The sequence below is a fragment of the Buteo buteo genome, chromosome 17 (assembly GCF_964188355.1).
Source record: "Buteo buteo chromosome 17, bButBut1.hap1.1, whole genome shotgun sequence".
Lineage (NCBI taxonomy): Eukaryota > Metazoa > Chordata > Aves > Accipitriformes > Accipitridae > Buteo > Buteo buteo.
Window position 1 is genome coordinate 17,121,482 of NC_134187.1, and position 17,345 is coordinate 17,138,826.

General features: G+C 36.4%; 1 protein-coding gene across 4 annotated transcripts in view; it reads left to right on the forward strand.

Annotated features, from left to right (window-relative positions):
• MBOAT2 (membrane bound glycerophospholipid O-acyltransferase 2) overlaps nucleotides 1-17,345 on the forward strand; it is a 111,638-nt gene that overhangs the window by 14,902 nt on the left and 79,391 nt on the right. For 2 of the 4 annotated variants that reach the window (XM_075049178.1, XM_075049180.1), the window contains exons 2-3: nucleotides 1,676-1,821; nucleotides 5,452-5,529. In XM_075049178.1, the coding sequence (XP_074905279.1) occupies nucleotides 1,676-1,821; nucleotides 5,452-5,529 (224 nt within the window). Of the gene's footprint in view, nucleotides 1-1,259; nucleotides 1,822-5,451; nucleotides 5,530-17,345 lie in introns of those variants that run through there. The other 2 variants (XR_012653314.1, XM_075049177.1) reach the window with 1 other exon arrangement.

Sequence of the window (17,345 nt, forward strand, 5' to 3'; positions counted from 1 at the left end):
GGTTCATTAAACTTGACTGTTTTGCATGAAACTTTTCCACTAAATCCACAGCCTCATCCTGAGCTATAAACCTTGCTCCATTTCATTTGCATCATTGCTTATAAAGGAGAGAAAACAGGTCAAGTTATGCCCTGAAAGAATGTCTCCTCATTTATTTAGGATTTTTCAAATACTGTTAAAAGCATAATGGAAATGTGGGAGTAAGAGAATGGATGGCAAAGTGTTACATGATTGTTTAGTTCAGGGAACTGCTCCTGTTAAAAAGAGCAGCCCTGCCTTCTGAGCCTCTTTCCTTGTTAGCACTTAATACTTGTGTAACTTGGTATTACAGAAGATTTTAGAGTGGTTCTGAAACAGGGGAGTTATCCTTGGATTTGCAAATGGGGAATGTATGCAATTGTTATAAAGATGAGAGTTCTGTAGGTATTTGGTGGTGTTTAGCTTCTACTTTAAATATAACTGTGTTTGCATACTGTCATCCTTACCTGTTACTGCCTGAAGCTTGGCTGAAAAAGGATGGACTAGCTGAATTACAGTACTAGAGGTGTGCACTGTGTTGGTGCAAATATCAGTACTATGCCTGCTGTCATGAACATAAAAATAGTATTGTCATTGTACCCTGTGGTATTAAGTATATATTTCAGCTAAGTGACATCAAACAGGCTAAAACATTGTTGTGCTAAGGATTAGTCAAGCATGCAGGGTGTGCAAGTTTCTTGCATTGAAGTGCTTACGACCTGAAGCAGTGGTCCCCAAGCTGTTGCTTGTGATGACTTGGGGTGCTGCTATTGGACACAGAAAGTTGTTAGGCAGTTTTCTATGGAAGAAAAAAATCCATGGAATGGGAAATGTTCTTTTCTAAATAAAGAAATTAATCTGGCTTTTTGTAGCTTAAGCCAGTTTTGGTAGCAGTTGCTGTATTTGAAGAAATTATTTCTTTATCATGCTCTTACTGTTAAATTTTTTTCAGGCCACAGTCAGAATGATTCTTTTTACTCTGGTTTGCTTTTTTTTTTAATTCCGCTTTTGCTTTCAGTGCCCTAATGCCTTTCAATATTTAATATACAACAGCTTTTCTATCTTCTAGAATAAACAGCCTGAAGGGAGGAGGAATCTCTGAAACTATCCTACTTGAATGTACAAGAAGAAAATCCAGTGTGCAACCAAGCTGTTTATCTGATTGTGTACCACTGAAGTGCACTTCATTGAGCCCTGCTTCTGCACAGGCCACTGAAGTGATCTCTCGGTGATTTGTGTAGCTGATATGTATTTCCAAGTCATGGTCTCTTAAAAAAAATAAAAAATAAAAACCCAACCCAGACCTTCAGATTGCTGGGAGAGTAGAATTGATTGCATGGTTGATAGTTTGGTACATAGAAAATTTACAGGAAAATATGTAACTTTTTTTTTCTTGATTCATGGACAGACTGCCTCTACAGGTTTGATATATCTTTTTTTCTTAGCTGCTCAGGGGAGCTGCTTAGCTTCTTAGCAGCACATGTTTTGTGCTTTAGGAGGGGAGGGGCTCTCGGGAGAAGCTCTTTGAGGCTGACATGCTGTGGGAAGAGCCATGGCAGAGCCAGAGGTTCTGCAAATTGCTAATAGTGTGTGGATATTTCTGTTAATTTTTAATACACAAGTGTGTGAGAACTTTTTTCTTTTCTTTTTTATGCAGGTCAACTTTGTAGTGTGCCAACTGTTTGCCTTGCTTGCGGCCATTTGGTTTCGAACATACCTTCATTCAAGCAAAACTAGCCCATTTGTAAGACATGTTGTTGCAACCCTCTTGGGCCTTTATCTTGCACTTTTTTGTTTTGGATGGTAAGTTGCACTTAAATTCACTTTTCAGGGACTAGTACATTTTCATTTCTTGTTTTCAGGGAAGCAAAGTTTTGTTATGAAGAACCTTATTACATAATTCTGTGGTTTTTAGCTGCTGCAAGTGTATAGAAAATAGCTTAAATTTTCTGATGTGGTGAACAAATTTTGAATGATCTTCCATTTGCAAACTGGTAACTAACATACTGTCTGCCTGTGGTTTTGGGAGGATGGAGCAGGTGCAGTTTGTTTAACTTGTACCAGTTTTTCTGTAAACTTGCTTAAGAAGTATTCTCTTGAGGCAAAACACAGGTGTGATGACTTAAGATAATTTCTCTTAAATATTTACTGCATGAGAACTTGCTGTGTCTTTTTCTGAATATTGAATATAATCTGACTTTTTGTAGGAAGAGTGGCCAGAACTGCAGTACTGATGATGCTCCTAATAGTATAAAACACCTGGAAAGGAGCTGGCCTTGACTTGAGAGTTTTTGGGCTGGGGGGGTGGGGATGGTGGTGTGTGTGTCTTTTTTTATGTTTTAGATGGAGGATGGGCTTTTTTTTTTGTTTGTTTGGGTTGTGTTTTTTTAATACAAGTTTGCTGTGACTGCTGTTTTCACATCTTGATCATTTAACAGCGTAGCAAGCCAGAATGTTAGTAGGGCTAATAAAGGGTATGCATTTAGTTTGGTGACTTTTTTTTTCCCCTTCAAAATTAGCTTTCTAAATGGTTCTCATCCTCCTAAGATGGTTTAAGATTAATTAAGTGCCAGTTTTGTTTTATTGCATGGTAAACAAAGTGCTTGCTCAGCTCTAAGCATATAGAAGACTTATTTATACTGACTATTTTTGAGTACTACTGAACTAGGGGGAATTAACAAGCTGTTGTGCAGGTGGGAAGTTGCACACAGTGTGCACACGCATGTGCCTGCACACACAGAGTATGTGTAAATAAATCTTGGAATTCTAAACCACAGATTTGGCCTCTACATTGGCATGTTGCAGAGGCTTCTCAACATTAGTTGATATGTAATACTTTTAAATTTAGGAAAAGAAAAATCAGTAAGTTTTATTCTTTGGATTTACACGTGCAATTTACTTGTGTGTATATATAATTCCATAACTCCCGTGCATTTCTTAAACTTCTGGCCGTGGTATTCTTCTTTGAGAGAATGATCTGATGTCAAAGACTTCCAGTCTTAGCACCAAATGAGGAGGATCATATGGGAGATAAGTGCTACTGTGTGTGTTTTTTCTGAGAGCTGTGTAAGCTTTAGAAGCACATTCTGTATCCATTGTTTTGAAACAAATTGTTAATTGTAGCTTGTAATTAGAAAGTGTTAACGATATATTCATACCTGAAATTTGGGGATGGGAGACTTTAGAAAGAAACAGCCTCCACCCTCAACGGACATAAGTAAAGATTTGCAGAAGCCTCTCACTGGCAATATGCCTTGGAAAAGAAATCGGAGAGAAATTTTATGCCATAGTAGAAATCCAGATTATTCTACTTTGCTTTGGATTGTACTTAAAACAATTATTTTAGCAATGAATTTCTCTTTTAGTAAAAGGGTTTTTTTTTTTATACAATCATGGAACTAGAAGCTTTTTAAAAATGCCAAAAAGAAAGAACATAATTTGAGATGTTAAAAGTATGCATTCTTTAAAAGGTTGGTACTTCTGTTGCACTTGTGCCAACTCCTTTTTCTATTGCTTAACTAAGTATTATACAGGCACGTTTTTTGAGAGTTTTGTTTTGTTTGGTTCCCGTCACCCCTCCCCAAGGAATCAGGTATACATACAGGTTACAATCCTGTGGTACACCTTCAAGGACTCTTCAATTGTATTATAATGTGTGTATACAAAAGGGAAACTGTTACTGTTTCCTTGTGTAGTGTTTATAGTAAATGTGGATTTGCAGATAGTCTCATGCAAACCTAAATGTGGGAAATAGTTTGGAATCTGCACCTTTTTAAGAATATTTATTATTCATTATGTTGTCCATTTCAATTTCAGGTGTGTTAGTTTTCAGTCACCTCTGTAGTTCTTGTGGTGGTGATATGGGACAGGAAGAGAAGGGATAATTCCCTTGGGATAATAGCAAATAGCATGAAAGGCCTAGAATACCCTTTGTATGTAGCTAAAATTTACTACTTCATGTTGTATTTAAATGCATCCCTTTTAATTTTTGAATTGGAGATCAATCATATTGTTACTCTTGACTCTGAAAGAAATATTTTCAGAGACTGTAATCTTGATATGGTACTCCCATGTCAACCCATACTTTTTCAGCCTTTGATATGTCCCTTTCTCTGTTTAAGAAGCAAACCTCTTAAACTTAAATTTTTGTCATTTCACTAGTGCCTGTCTTTGCTACACAGTGTTCCTAATATGTGGCTGATACGAAAACAATAAGTAAATATTTTTTTTAATTGGCAACTGCTTATATTAAATGTGCATTTGAACTCTAGGTAGTCATATCTTAGATGAGACTAGCTAGTAGTGAAGCATGGGAGCATGTGCAGATTGGATCTTCCAGAAAAAGTCAAGATTTTCAAGGTCAGTTTATATCCAAGTGAATTGTTTTCCCTCAGTTCATCTTGTGTAGACTTTGTAGGATTTTAGCTGGATAGAACTCACTTTCTTGTTGAAAGTCTTTGAAGACATTTCCTTGTGAATAGATGAGGAGTGAAATTAGGAAATAGCTGATGATAAGCTGAAAGAAAACAGTATCAGTATAACAAAATAGTAGCTGCTTTTTATGGGAAAAATTCCAAAACTAGATCAATGTGTTACTTGAGCACATATAAGTATGCTACTGAGGCACTTGAAGTACCAGAGTGAGAGAGAATCAACTTACTGAGGATTAGATGCTTTTCCCCAAACACTGGCAATGGTTTGCCACCAGTGTTCTACTAGCTTACTGAAGTATAACTCCTTAAAAAAAAACCAAAACAAACCCAAAACAACAGTGGTGTGGTAGCTATGGTGGTGAGCTGTGGAAAACAAATAAGGAGAAGAGGTTAGAGCACCTTTGTGAAATAAATCTGTGGGTTGTTGGCATGTAGGTTTTTTTGTTTGTGTTTTTGAGACCATTATCACCACCATCCCTTTATCAGTTATTGATGACCTGGGGCAAAGAGACTGGCTGGACAGTGTTACCCTTTCTATTGACTGGGAAATCTTCCTATATATTGATATTGTGGATACTAAGATATTGTTGGCCTTATCTGAGATACCTATTGTTGCAAACAGGTAAAAAGATGAATATGGAAATTGAACCACAAAACATTCATGTTTTTTACACATGAAATAATGCCAAGTGGAAGTATTATGAGACATATTCTTTGTATTCTAAGGATTATCAGCATTTACTATATTGTTGTTTATGAGATGGAGAATTGTAGCTAAGTCTAGTTTTTGTTCATTACTGCTGTCTGTGCTATGCTAAAGGGGGAAGCTCTCAACAGAAAAGAGTGCTGCAGAAAACCCGACTAGAACAAAAGGGGTTTTTTTGGAAGCAGTGATGGAGTTAAAATTTGAACCTCTTTAAATTAATGTTAAATAAATATATGCATGCAGTTTATTGTCATTAATTAAAATGCTGTCGGGTTTTGTTTTTTTTTTTCCTAGGTATGCCTTACATTTTGTTATACAAAGTGGAATTTCCTACTATATCATGATCATAATAGGAGTGGAAAATATGCACAAGTAAGTTTCCATTCTAAAATATTTTTTTGTTTGCTTTTACAAGAATGCTACTATTTAGGGTTTTTTGTAACTGTGTACATATACCATACTTCTGGTTGTATCATAATATTTAATTATCTGAATTCTGCTAACAATGGTTTTATTTCCAGGAGAGAAAATGGCTTATTTGGGTATTTTTGCCAACTTTTTGGAATACCTAAAGCTTGTTACAATTGGTAATATCCCACTGAGACTTCTTTTGTGTTCTCAGCATTCTGATTTTTTTGTCATTACTAAATCATAAATAATTCTAGGTGTCTAACAAACGAGTTAACTATAAAAATGTAATTTGATAACAGCCAGTGCTAGCAGAAGGAAGATGTCTGAAGGCAACAGAATTTGTGTGAGAAATTTTTTTTTAGGTACCAAGTGTTTGTAATTTCCTCTCTTTGTTTTGTTTTGTTAGAATAATACAGTGTGAATGCTGTCTTAGGTTAAGAACACTATTGTAAATTTATATATGTAGGGCATTATTTTAGGTTTGCTTGAATGCATGATTAGATTAGCAGTATCTGAATCCATATAGAATGGCACTTGTTTCTCTTTTTCAATCATTCTTAAGAGCAGGAAAGACATTTATTTTATTACTCTATGCATATGTTTTACTATTCCACTAGTGTAGAGATTGGAACCAAATTAGGTTCCCACTGTGTTAATTCCTGCATAAATGTTTAGTAAAATAGCAAATCCTTTCTTGAATAGGTTCCTGAAGTATGTGAGGCTGTCAGGAAAGATGCTGGTAAAAGAACCAAAAAGGAAATTTACTTTACACAGAAAGTACAAAGCCAGGGTGGCCTTAGTTCATGATCCTGCCTATTAGAACGCTCTACTTCTTTATACTCTGTTACTGAATATAATTTTTTTGTCTTTTGAAATAGCCCATATTAGGCTCTTGTTTTTGGGATTTTCTACAAAGGCTGGCATATTCAAACTACTGCAGATGTGGGAGAACTTCATTTGGTTGGATGGCTGGTTTATATTCTAATGGTTTATTTGATTAGAAGTTGTGTTAAAGCAGCTTGTTCTTATCAATTTCTCTTTAAACATGTAACAGCGTAAGTTACAACTTAGGTAGCTTAGTATTTTAAAAGAAATTATTAGTGTAGTTAAATGCTGCAAAAGGAGGTACCATGCAGGATTACTTTGGTCTTTATCATAAAAAAATTACATAGGTTTCTCATAAAAGGAAATCTAGCAGTGGTTTACTTCCCTAATAGCGAGGCATGTAGGCATGTGTGTATTTAACATTTGTGCATTGGAGCAAGGAAACTTGCTAGTTCCTACTCTTCCCAATTCATACCAGCTGGTTTAACTGCATGGTCTGATCTGCTGAAATGTTTGCTGTGCTAACATTGCTCTTAATTACTGCCCAGTTGGGAGGGTAAAACGTAGATTTGACTACTGGGCTTATATTGCTCTATCACAGTATGAATTGATATACTGTTGGATAAAACTAGAAAGCTCTTCTTTTAGTGGGGAAGTTGTGGACAAGTGCTTGGATGCTGTATGGGAAGCTCCAGGAGCCACTTCTAATAGGTGATACAGGCAAGACTACAAGGTTTGCTCCCTCCATTGCCACAGTATGCCAGAAGGGGTGATGCCTCTTGGTGTCCCTGTATGTCTGTACCTTTTACTGAAGGAATGCACCATGTACTCTTAATTTTCTTTCATGAAAGTGCTACTTAGAGCTTTCTGTTTGGCAGTCTGAACAGAAACTGATATGAATGACTCCCCTCCCCACCTAGATGTCTTCAGGGTACAAATGTGTCACATGGAGTCCAGGGGAGATTTAAAGTTAAGGGCTGTATAGTAGGATGCAGCTGGTACCACGTGACTTCAGGATTGGAGAAGAGCCCTGTCAATGTTTTACTGGGGTGTGTGTATATATACAGCTAATCAGAGTACTTACGTATACCTGCATAGCCGAAGTTTTGGGATTTACTTTGTATGTTGTGGAGGGACCCATTGGCTGGCAGTCCTAGCTAGCTAGAGTTTATCTGCATTGTTCATAAGCTTCTTAAGCTTGGAGACTGTACAACATCAAATACCTATGTGTGATGTAAACATGGTTTCAAGTGACTTTTGTATTGGAAAAGCACTTGTGTATTGTATAAAATATTTTTGTCTATTCTCTAAATTCATTCACTGAAGTAAGTTTGCCTCTTCTTTTCTCTGCCCTGCTTGCTGTCCTGCAGACTTCATGAGTGTATGGATTGGGAACATCATTATCCCTCTCCTTTCTGCTTCCCCCACCCCCTAATATAGTTCCTCAGTCTCTCCAGCCTCTCTAAAAATTGTTTAAACAAATAAGAGACAACTGAAGGTCTTAGACTGCTTATCAGTTCAGCTGCTATGTGCTGGGTATACCGCCTTTCCTTATCTGAAGCAAGGAGAGGTTTTTTTTATAAACCAAAGCAAACTTTCAAGTCTGATACTGATGCTCTTCTAAAACTCTCTTGCTTTCCTAATGTACTTTCATTGGATCCTAAAAGTCTCTGCTCTACAAGGTTCCTACCTTTGTGATTTTCCCGAGGGAACCGAACCTTTTGCAGCTCTTGCTTCTAGGTTGATTTTGACAATACATGGTATGTTAAAGATGAAAGCCTTACTTGAACAACAGAAAAGGGAGCAGGGGAAGAAGAAAGAAAAAAGGTAAAAACCCAGGGGAGTGGGGGAGCAGGAAGAACTGACCAGAACTGATCATATATTTTAGCGACTTCTAGAATAAAGTTAATTAGCAGAAAATGAATTACCCGAGACTTGGATTTAACTAAAATTGATCAATTATTTTTATACTTGAGTCTTATTTAAATGATGGTACTTTAAATGAAAGATGGAGTGATAACACTAGCTCTCCTGAATGGTTCAAAAGCTCATATCTTTTAATTTACGACTAAGCTATCTTAATACTTATTTGATGCTTTCATGGCTCAGTTAATTGTGAAACTGAAAAATGTGTTTAAGCATGTTCTCAGTTCCAATGAATTTGCATTTGGTAACTGATGTGGTGCTAATTTTTTTTTCTTAGAAATTCTTCTCTTTCTTCTATGGTTGTGAAATTGCTACTTGTCTTAGAAGACAAAACCCCAAATGCCACAAGGTTTTTCCTTAAAGCATTTGGCTACCATTAGCTAAGAACTACGTAAGGAGTGCTTGCACAGGTGATTTGATGGCAATGTTTTTAAGGTTTCTAGGTAACTCTCTCTTTTGACTCGATCGTTCATTTTATGGTTGGTAAATAATGTCACTTAGCCTGTGGGGAAAGGGGAGTTAATTATAGGGCTCACAGGTGCTTCACTGAAGTCAGTAGTTTTCTCGGTGATTTCACTGACAAAATACAGAAGTCCCAGCTGTGTCAGTGTAGAAAATAAATCTGTTAATTTAAAATAATTCCTGTTAAACTGTTCACTGAAATTTCTTAGATGTGCTAGTGTAAAAAACAAGTGATAGACATGCTATTCATGTCTGATATCTTCTGTGTTATGCTTAAAGTTGCAGGATGATACTTTTCTTGTTCCAGAAGTCTAGAGTTGAACTGTTAAGACTTAAGGAGGTTATTTCTGGCTTTAGAAAAGAAAAAACCCACTTGACTTTTCTGGCATCTTTAAGTTGTGAAAAGTAAATTAATGAAGGACCCAGAGACCTGAGATAACTAGTAGCATTAAATACATAATGAGCTGATGTGTGTGTGCTACAAGGGCCACAAAGATGATGAAGAGACTGGAGCATTTCTCCTATGATGAAAGGCTGAGGGAGCTGGGACTGTTCAACCTGGAGAAGAGAAGGCTTGGGGGGATCTCATCAGTGTATATAAATACCTGGAGGGAGGGAGCCAGGCTTCCTTTCAGTGGTGCCCAGTGACAGGACCAGAGGCAATGGGCACAAACTGAAACACAGAAGGTGCCATCTGAACAGCAGGAAACACTTTTTACTGTGAGAGAGGCTGTGGAGTCTTCCTCCTCAGAGATATTCAAAAGCCATCTGGACATGGTCCTAGGCAGCTGGCTCTGGGTGGCCCTGCTTGAGCAGGAGGCTTGGACCAGTTGACCTCCAGAGATCCCTCCCAACCTTAACTCTTCTGTGGATCTATTTTATTTTGATGCGTATACAATTCTTTGTACTGCATCTACACTCATGTATGGGAGCTGTTTGAACATCGTAATGTGAAGAGATACTCGAATTTGAGTAAACAAACTTTGGTTGTAACTGGTCTGGCCCCTGTGGAGATGTTTCCTGGTCATCCCTTTCCTTGGGATTTGGGAATGTTAGTCCTCATTAAATTCCCTTTCCCCTCCTAGCCAGAGCCAGGACAGAGCAATGCCTTGCTCCTCTTTTCCTTCACTCCTTGCTGTGGCTTTGACAAACAGTGGGAGACTTGATGATTTGATCTTGGGAATCTCAGATCTTGTTCATTTGAGTGAACTAATTCACTCAGCATGTTAATTGAGGCACTTATTTGTCAGGTGTTTAATAATGCTGAATGTCATGACTTATTGATAGGTTTGATTGCTAGTTAGCCTACAACTTAGATTGCTGTGAAAATTAAGTTAGGAATTTTTTAAAAGTTATGGTTTCAGTGAAATACGAAATGGATCAAGCAAATTACTCTCTCATCCTCTGAGTTATTGGCAAGGTTTTCGTAAGCATCTTTGTATATTCAGATGTGAGAGCATTCATAACCTGAAACAATTTTTCAAAATGGGAGTTAGGCTGGTTTTTGAACTTTTGTCTTTTCCAAAGGTCCTTGATTAAGTTAAATACAAGTTTGTTGGTTTGTGGGTTTTTGTGGGTTTTTTTGGTGTTTTTTTTTTTGTTTGTTTGTTTGTTTTGTTTTTCTGTCTGCTTTTGGTTTGATAACAGGTGTCTTAGTCCATGAAGAACATATGTGATGTGGATAAAGATGATTTTTTTTTTAATCTGCAAAAGAGGATCTCAAGCAACATCTAAAATTAGTCATCAGATCAACAGACTGAAATAACAATATCTAACAATCATTAAGGGTTTGACTAAGAAATTATAATAATTGTAATATTTCTAATAGTAATTTTTAACAAATCTAGGATTAGAAGCCTGCCAGTATAATTACAGTTCTTTGAAGGCATGAGGACATGAAGACAACTGTAAGCTAGCTGGTGTAACTTCTCAGTTACAAATTTGTAATTAAGTTATGTAACTTGAGTAAAAATGTCTGGTACATAGGTAGCTGCCAAAAGACAGTGGGCATAGCACTGAGAATACCTGGATTCGTAATTTGAAGTATTAATAGCTGTGAACTGTTCTGCATATGCAAACACACTTTTTCTGCATTTCTGCTTCTACAGTTAGTGCCAATAAGATAAACTTATCTGAGATTAAGAAACTAATTGAGAGCTGAAAAATCTTAAGTATGTTCTTATTCAGCCAAGGATAAATACAAGATGGAGGAAGAGGAGATCTGCTGGTTCTGTAGACTTAAATAATGCAAAGACTGAAAAAACAAGTACTATTCTGTCACTGCAAGCAATTTTTGTTGTCTTATCAGATCTATGTTAAATGCAAAAAAACCCCAAACCTGTTACAAACTTTATAATTATAAAATTATTTGATTAAAAAACAATTTAGAAGTATTTTCTGTATAGATGAGAATCAAATGCATATTAAACAGTATCATTTCTACAGTATGCATAGAAATCTTACCCTTGATGTTTATTTCTAATAGGGGAGGATAATGAATGGCTGTATTTAGGAGCATATTTCAGTAGTTATCAACTAAAAAGAATCAGGCTTCCATTTTGAAGTGGTATGTCTTTTCCCAAAGAAAAGGGATTGCACTTGTTGATTTCTCTCTACAAAAGGGTAGATGGTTATTATATGTATCTGTCTCAGTGTGAGCAGTGTTGTAGCTAAAATAGCTAATGTGAATCTTCAGTATAGTAAAGATTATAAATTTGTTTTTTATTCCCAAAAGTAGTGGTGAGATTGCAGAATTTTGTCCTGTTTTAGTCTTGTCCTCCCTTAATCCTGTTAAGGAATGATTTGGCAATACTGAATCTCACATGAAGAGCCATAGCAATGATTTGGGGAACTGAAACCAAGTATTGTTAAGAACCTTATTGGGTTCTTATCAAGGAACTACAAGACAGTGAAGTGTTATATTAGAGATAAAAATGCAGAGAACTTCTATTTTAGCAGACAAAGCATTACAAGAAGGCGAGTTAATGGTATTGAAAGCAAGATTGCTGTTTTCCGTTAGATGGAAACTCTTTTCTGCTATCAGAAATACTATTATGGCTCTATGCAGAAGGATGCTTCACCTCTCTTGTTGAATTGGCTAGTACATTTTTATTTTTTTTTAATAGCAAAGCATATGGTCTGGCTGCTAGATGGTCTTTCTAGTTAGATAAAATCTTTGAGGTTTTGCTTGTGTAATGGCAAAGACTTTTCGTATTTGTTTGCAGAGGTGAACAATTTTTTTCTTCAAGAATGTAACATATCTTGTACACATATATTAAAAAGGTAAACTCATAGTTAAAATAGAACTATCACAGATAACCAAAGTTGTGATCTGAAATAGGCTTCATGTTTTCATTAAAATTTCTCATGGCTGTTAATTTTGTCCTTAACTGCAAAGTTTCTTCTTTATATGATTAAATCAGATCATCTACTTGAGAATGTCTTGTCTTAACTGTGCAGATGAGAGCTCTGCACAACTCATTCTTGTATCCTGCTGCTGCTACCTTGGTAATGTGTGGGGATAGAATTTGCATGAGGCATATCCTATAGTTCTTTGAAGTTTAATATCTGCCTCCCATATGCTCTTTGCATCACTTCTACATCAAATTCCTCTTTAAAACCACTTACAGTTTAAAACTCACCTACCAAATGTAAAAACCAAAACAACAACAAAACCCCCTATATTCCTGTTTACTTCTGTGGAGCTTAGAAATTGAGTTTGATAGTGCTAGATGTTTGAGGGTTTTTGAGTGTGCTTTATTGACTTATTTATCTTCATAATTTTTTATATGTTTGATTTTTCTGATGCTTACCTAGAGAGCAGACTTTTGTATTCTGAAGAGTGTGAATGGAAACACTGACTAGCACCAGGCAGTGATTTTCTGTATGCTGAAGATCTGACTATTACAAAAATAGCCATGTAAATGGATGGCTGTCTTCAATGACTTGAAAAGTGAGCAATTGTTGAAGTAAACAGCTGTGAAGGAATTTCCTAGTAGTCCTTATGAATTTCTTTTGAAAGTATTTGTTTTAAATAGCTATTACAAGTTTATCCACTTTGATAACTTTCTGTAACTCTCCTGGCTGTGCTTGGATAGAACATAATGCATTACTTAAAACAATAAAGGTACAGGTTGAAAAATAACTTACTACATTATCCTTCTTAAAATTGGAATGTTCAAATGGAAAGGCCTGTATTGATCATATTTTTTGTAATTACAGAAATAGAGTGAAAAGAGAACTAGAATTTTCTTATCTTTAGTGTCTGTCACTTTTGCCTTATTTTTTAAATAAAGATTAAATACATTTATTTAATCTTTGAGTGTGTCCCCCATGTATATATAGGGAGGAAGAAGGAAGGACAAGGATCATGTAGTGTCTGCAGCTTTTTGTGAAGGTTGACACTTATGTAGAGAGGCTGATAAAGATAATAAACAACAATGCAAAATAAGGCATTTTTGAAGTGTTGTAGCCACTTCAGTTGCTTTGGTACAAAAGAGGCATATGTTGCCTTAAAGTAACTAGAAAAATTTCTGATTGTATACTTTGTATTTCCAGGGAGAAGAGTCTAAATTAGTCTGTTTTTAAGTCCGCCCCCCCCCCCCCCCCCTTTAAAATTTTATTTTTGACTTGTTTGCTGATGTTATTGAAAGAACGGAATTCTCAGAAGAACAGGCTTTTTAACAGTGTTGTTGGCTTATAAAACCTCTATTATCACACTTGAGAGAGCTCGGGTGAAAAAATTTCTAGACTTCTGTTTTATGAAGTAGCTATACTTTTTTGAGTATTGATGTTTACCTGAAAGAGGGTTCTTTTACTTCCCTAAACTTTAAATTGATAGGTAGTTTTTTCACACTCTGTACTTGGTTTCTATAAGCATATAGAGGACAACCTTTTCTTGAAGGGCAGCAGTAGTATAAAATGGCTGGGCATGTTAGAAATCTTTTGGGACTGAGTAGCTGTTGCTTTTTGGCTTGCATAGACCTCAATTTTTTTTAAATCTTTGTGCTCTAAGTGAAGCTGAGCATGATCAATCAAGCAAAAGAAAATTGATAGAGTAAAGTCATGTTTTCTGGGCTCTGTATTTGTTTGGTAATCTTTGAAAGCTGTAACACCTATATAGATATTTCTTCAAGGCATATTACTCTGCCTGTCATGCTGCCAAGCAACTTGACTGCTAGCAAATGAGCTCTGAGTCATGGTATCATTGCTGCATGGTTTATTACCTCAACAAACTATTGATGTCAAATAAATCAGGCTCCCTACAAAATGAAGTGGCAGAATAAATTGTACCTAGGAGAGTTCAGTGAAAGCTGTGTTCTTCTTCAGCTCCTGGCAAAGACTGTTGCTAGTAAGAGTTGATTAAAAATTCTGGCTGCATGGCATTGTCTGAATTGAACCAGTGGTGTTTGTGATAGAGAGATTAGATGCAAGGATTCTGTGTATTACAGTAAACTTTCTTCTCTAAGTGCATGTTTCTGCATAGTTGTTTTTTTTTATTCTTTGGTGAAATATCTTGTATTTGAGACAAATTTCACTTGAGTAATTACGACAAGCTCAGCAAACAATCACTTCATTGTCCTTAATGGAACTGTTGGCTGTAAATTATGCAAGTCAGTTTTGCCTGCAGAACTGCAAGTGGTGGTGTACAAAGTGCCTGGCTTGGAGCTAAAAGTTGTTTGAAGAAGTAAAAGATGAAGACCCTTTTTGTTATAGATGCACAACAAAACACAAAAAATCTATTTGTGTTTTGTTTCCTTTAAGGGAAGGTGGATGTAAATAAAAGGCATTGATATTTTAAAAATACAAATTTCTTCATTTTAAAATCCAGTATCTCAGTTAAACATGTGGATAAGTTTCATATAGCTTTTAAAGCTGATGGGTTTTGCAGGTCAAATGCCTTTACTGGAAGTCAAAGATGAGATCACAGAATCATAGAATAGCTGAGGAGGGAAGCATTTCTGAGTCTAACCTCCCCTGTTCAATGCAGGAACAACTAGAGCAGGTTGCTCTGTGAAACCCAAGTCTTCCTTAATATGAACATGATCCTGGATAGCTCCAGTTGTCATAAGCATGCTAGCCATTTCCTTTTGGTGTCTTGCTTCAATGTCTATTATAGCTTAAAATTTATTTGAGGTGACTTAATGCAGCTTAGTTTTCTGATCTGATCTGGACTTGCTACAAAAGGTTTTTTACTTTTTAATTTCCCCCCACCCAGTAATCTCACAGTATTGTCAAATTTCAAGGAAATTGCACAGATTTAACATTCTTAACTTAAATCTATTAGGCTCATTTCAATTTAAAGTGAAAGAAAACAATTGCAATTGAGACAAATATTTTGGTAGGAGGAGACCACATTAGCCAACAAGTAGTAGTAGTCTGTCGTCTTATCCCTCTTTTTTTATAAGAGAGAGTATCAATAATGAAAAGGGGAGGTAGGGGCAAAACACACAAAACAAAGACTGTGCCAAGAGAAAGTATGTAACTCCTCTGTCTTCAAGTCACTAGAAACAGGTGGAATCCAGGCTGAGTAAGAAGGAAATATCAGAGGAAGTATTTGATGCTCCAAGTTTGGTTTTACTTTCAATTCACTTTTCAATTGTGTTGGAAGACAAATGTCTTTTCTATTCAAACAAGAAAACCATTCTTTTTTTCTATGCCATGAGAAGATATGTGAAGGTTTTACTTACACTCTCTTCAGTATGGATGAATTGCCTGGAAGTTTTAGAGGGCTATGTGCAAGAAGTCCTTTTTCCTTGTATGTCAGTTGGCATAGTTTTTAGCTGGGAAGCTTACTGTTTTATGACAGGAAATTTCAAACTTTCCTGATAGAAAGTGGCACCTGATTATGTTTGAAGAGAAGTGGGTAAATAAAGATATTGTAAGTGAGACTGATTCCCATCTTAAATCTGACTTAAGTGATAGTGGAGCTTTTGGTGTGCTATTTTCTGGGAAATTTTGGCTATATGTTACTGAAGCAGGTTTGCTGTGTGTCTGCATCCAGTAAGAAGATGCAAGTACCTTGGACAATGTAGTGTGGTGTTAATCTTCAAAACTGGATGAAATAAAAAATACTTAGTATAACCAAGTGCTAAGCACTTTGCACAGTCATTACTAATCACAGGCACAACAGGACTGTTAAGTCAGTAGGCTTGCAAAAGGAGGCTCTGAGTATTTCAGTATGTGATTCATTAAAGACTGAATAATCTGGTTTATGAATAGATCCTATCACATGGAAATGCACAATGCATACAAGTAATGCATAATTTTAAACAACAGTCATGTAACTGGCTTTCTATTTCTTGGTATTCTGCCCTTTCTAGGTGTGTCTGTGATGTTTTAAATCCCATATCCTGGAAACTCCTTAGTAAGTCTCAGGCTTTTTGGTTCATCAGGTGTTAGTCTTCTCCTTCCCTCCACCATGGTATACATTTGTGACACCACACTTCATCTATGCTGTGGCATCATCCATTTGTCTAATCACTGTTTTCTGGCTTTGATATCAAGTGCTAATTTTTTGTGATTGGTGTTATTGCTTCTGTAGAAAGCTTTTCATGTTCAAAGCAGCTTACAATCTATTGAATGTTTTAAGGACATCTTGTGAGGTATGAATGAGGTGGTATGTGTGTAGTGAGAACTAGTAAAATTCTGCCATTTCCCTATGTAAGATATACAGGTGCCAGCTGAAACTTGGTATATGTATTTTCATAAATCAAAAGAAAAACCTGTAGAGCTTTTTTTTTCTTTCTTTTTTTTTTTTCTTTCTCCTACAAGATGGAGGCAGGTTGCATTGATCAGCAGTATTCACATTTTTTCTCCAAGTCCAGGCTTCTCTGGCTTTCTTTCTCTGTGTGACCCTGGTGCTCTGGAAAGCTGACCAGTAAATGCCATAGGCACATTCTTCTGCAGGCAGAGGACATTGGTGTAAAACTGTGGTCTTCAGGGCATTGGTTTTCAGTTGTCTTGACTACAGTAGTTTCACTGGAAGGTTTGCTTCAGAAATTCATGTAAGCAGCAATTTCTTAAGAATTGTCCCCACAGTAACTTCTTACCACTTTATATGGTGACAAAGTTAGAATTGGTCTATGTGAAGATGATGTGGTATGTATATTACTGGGCCTAAGGGAGCTTTCTAGAAGAACGGGCCTTGCTACCAAGCTGCTACCAGAGCTGTAGTCAGAAGCCAGTGGCGGCTTCATCATTCCTAGCTGCTGGAGAGCACAATAACAGATTTTGCTGTGTTTTATATAAATGTCTGAAGTAACAGCATCCGTATCCAGGCAGGATATCTCCAAACTGAAATAGCTAAGGCTTTCCAAACCTTTCAAAAGGGTGTGAAAGCAAAATTGGTTCATAGGTGGCTTCTGAAAAGTGGGTTGCAATAAAGCTTTATTCTGATGTTGGTTTGATATGTGGCTTTGGAAGCTGCTTATTTTCTCTGGCATTTTTCCACACTTCATGTGTGAGCAATTAGTGTATGTGACAATCTGTATAAAAAGTAGAAGGGTCTAAATAAAGGAGCCTAAGGCACCTAGAAGCAGATTGAGTTTAGTTTGTTGTGCCAG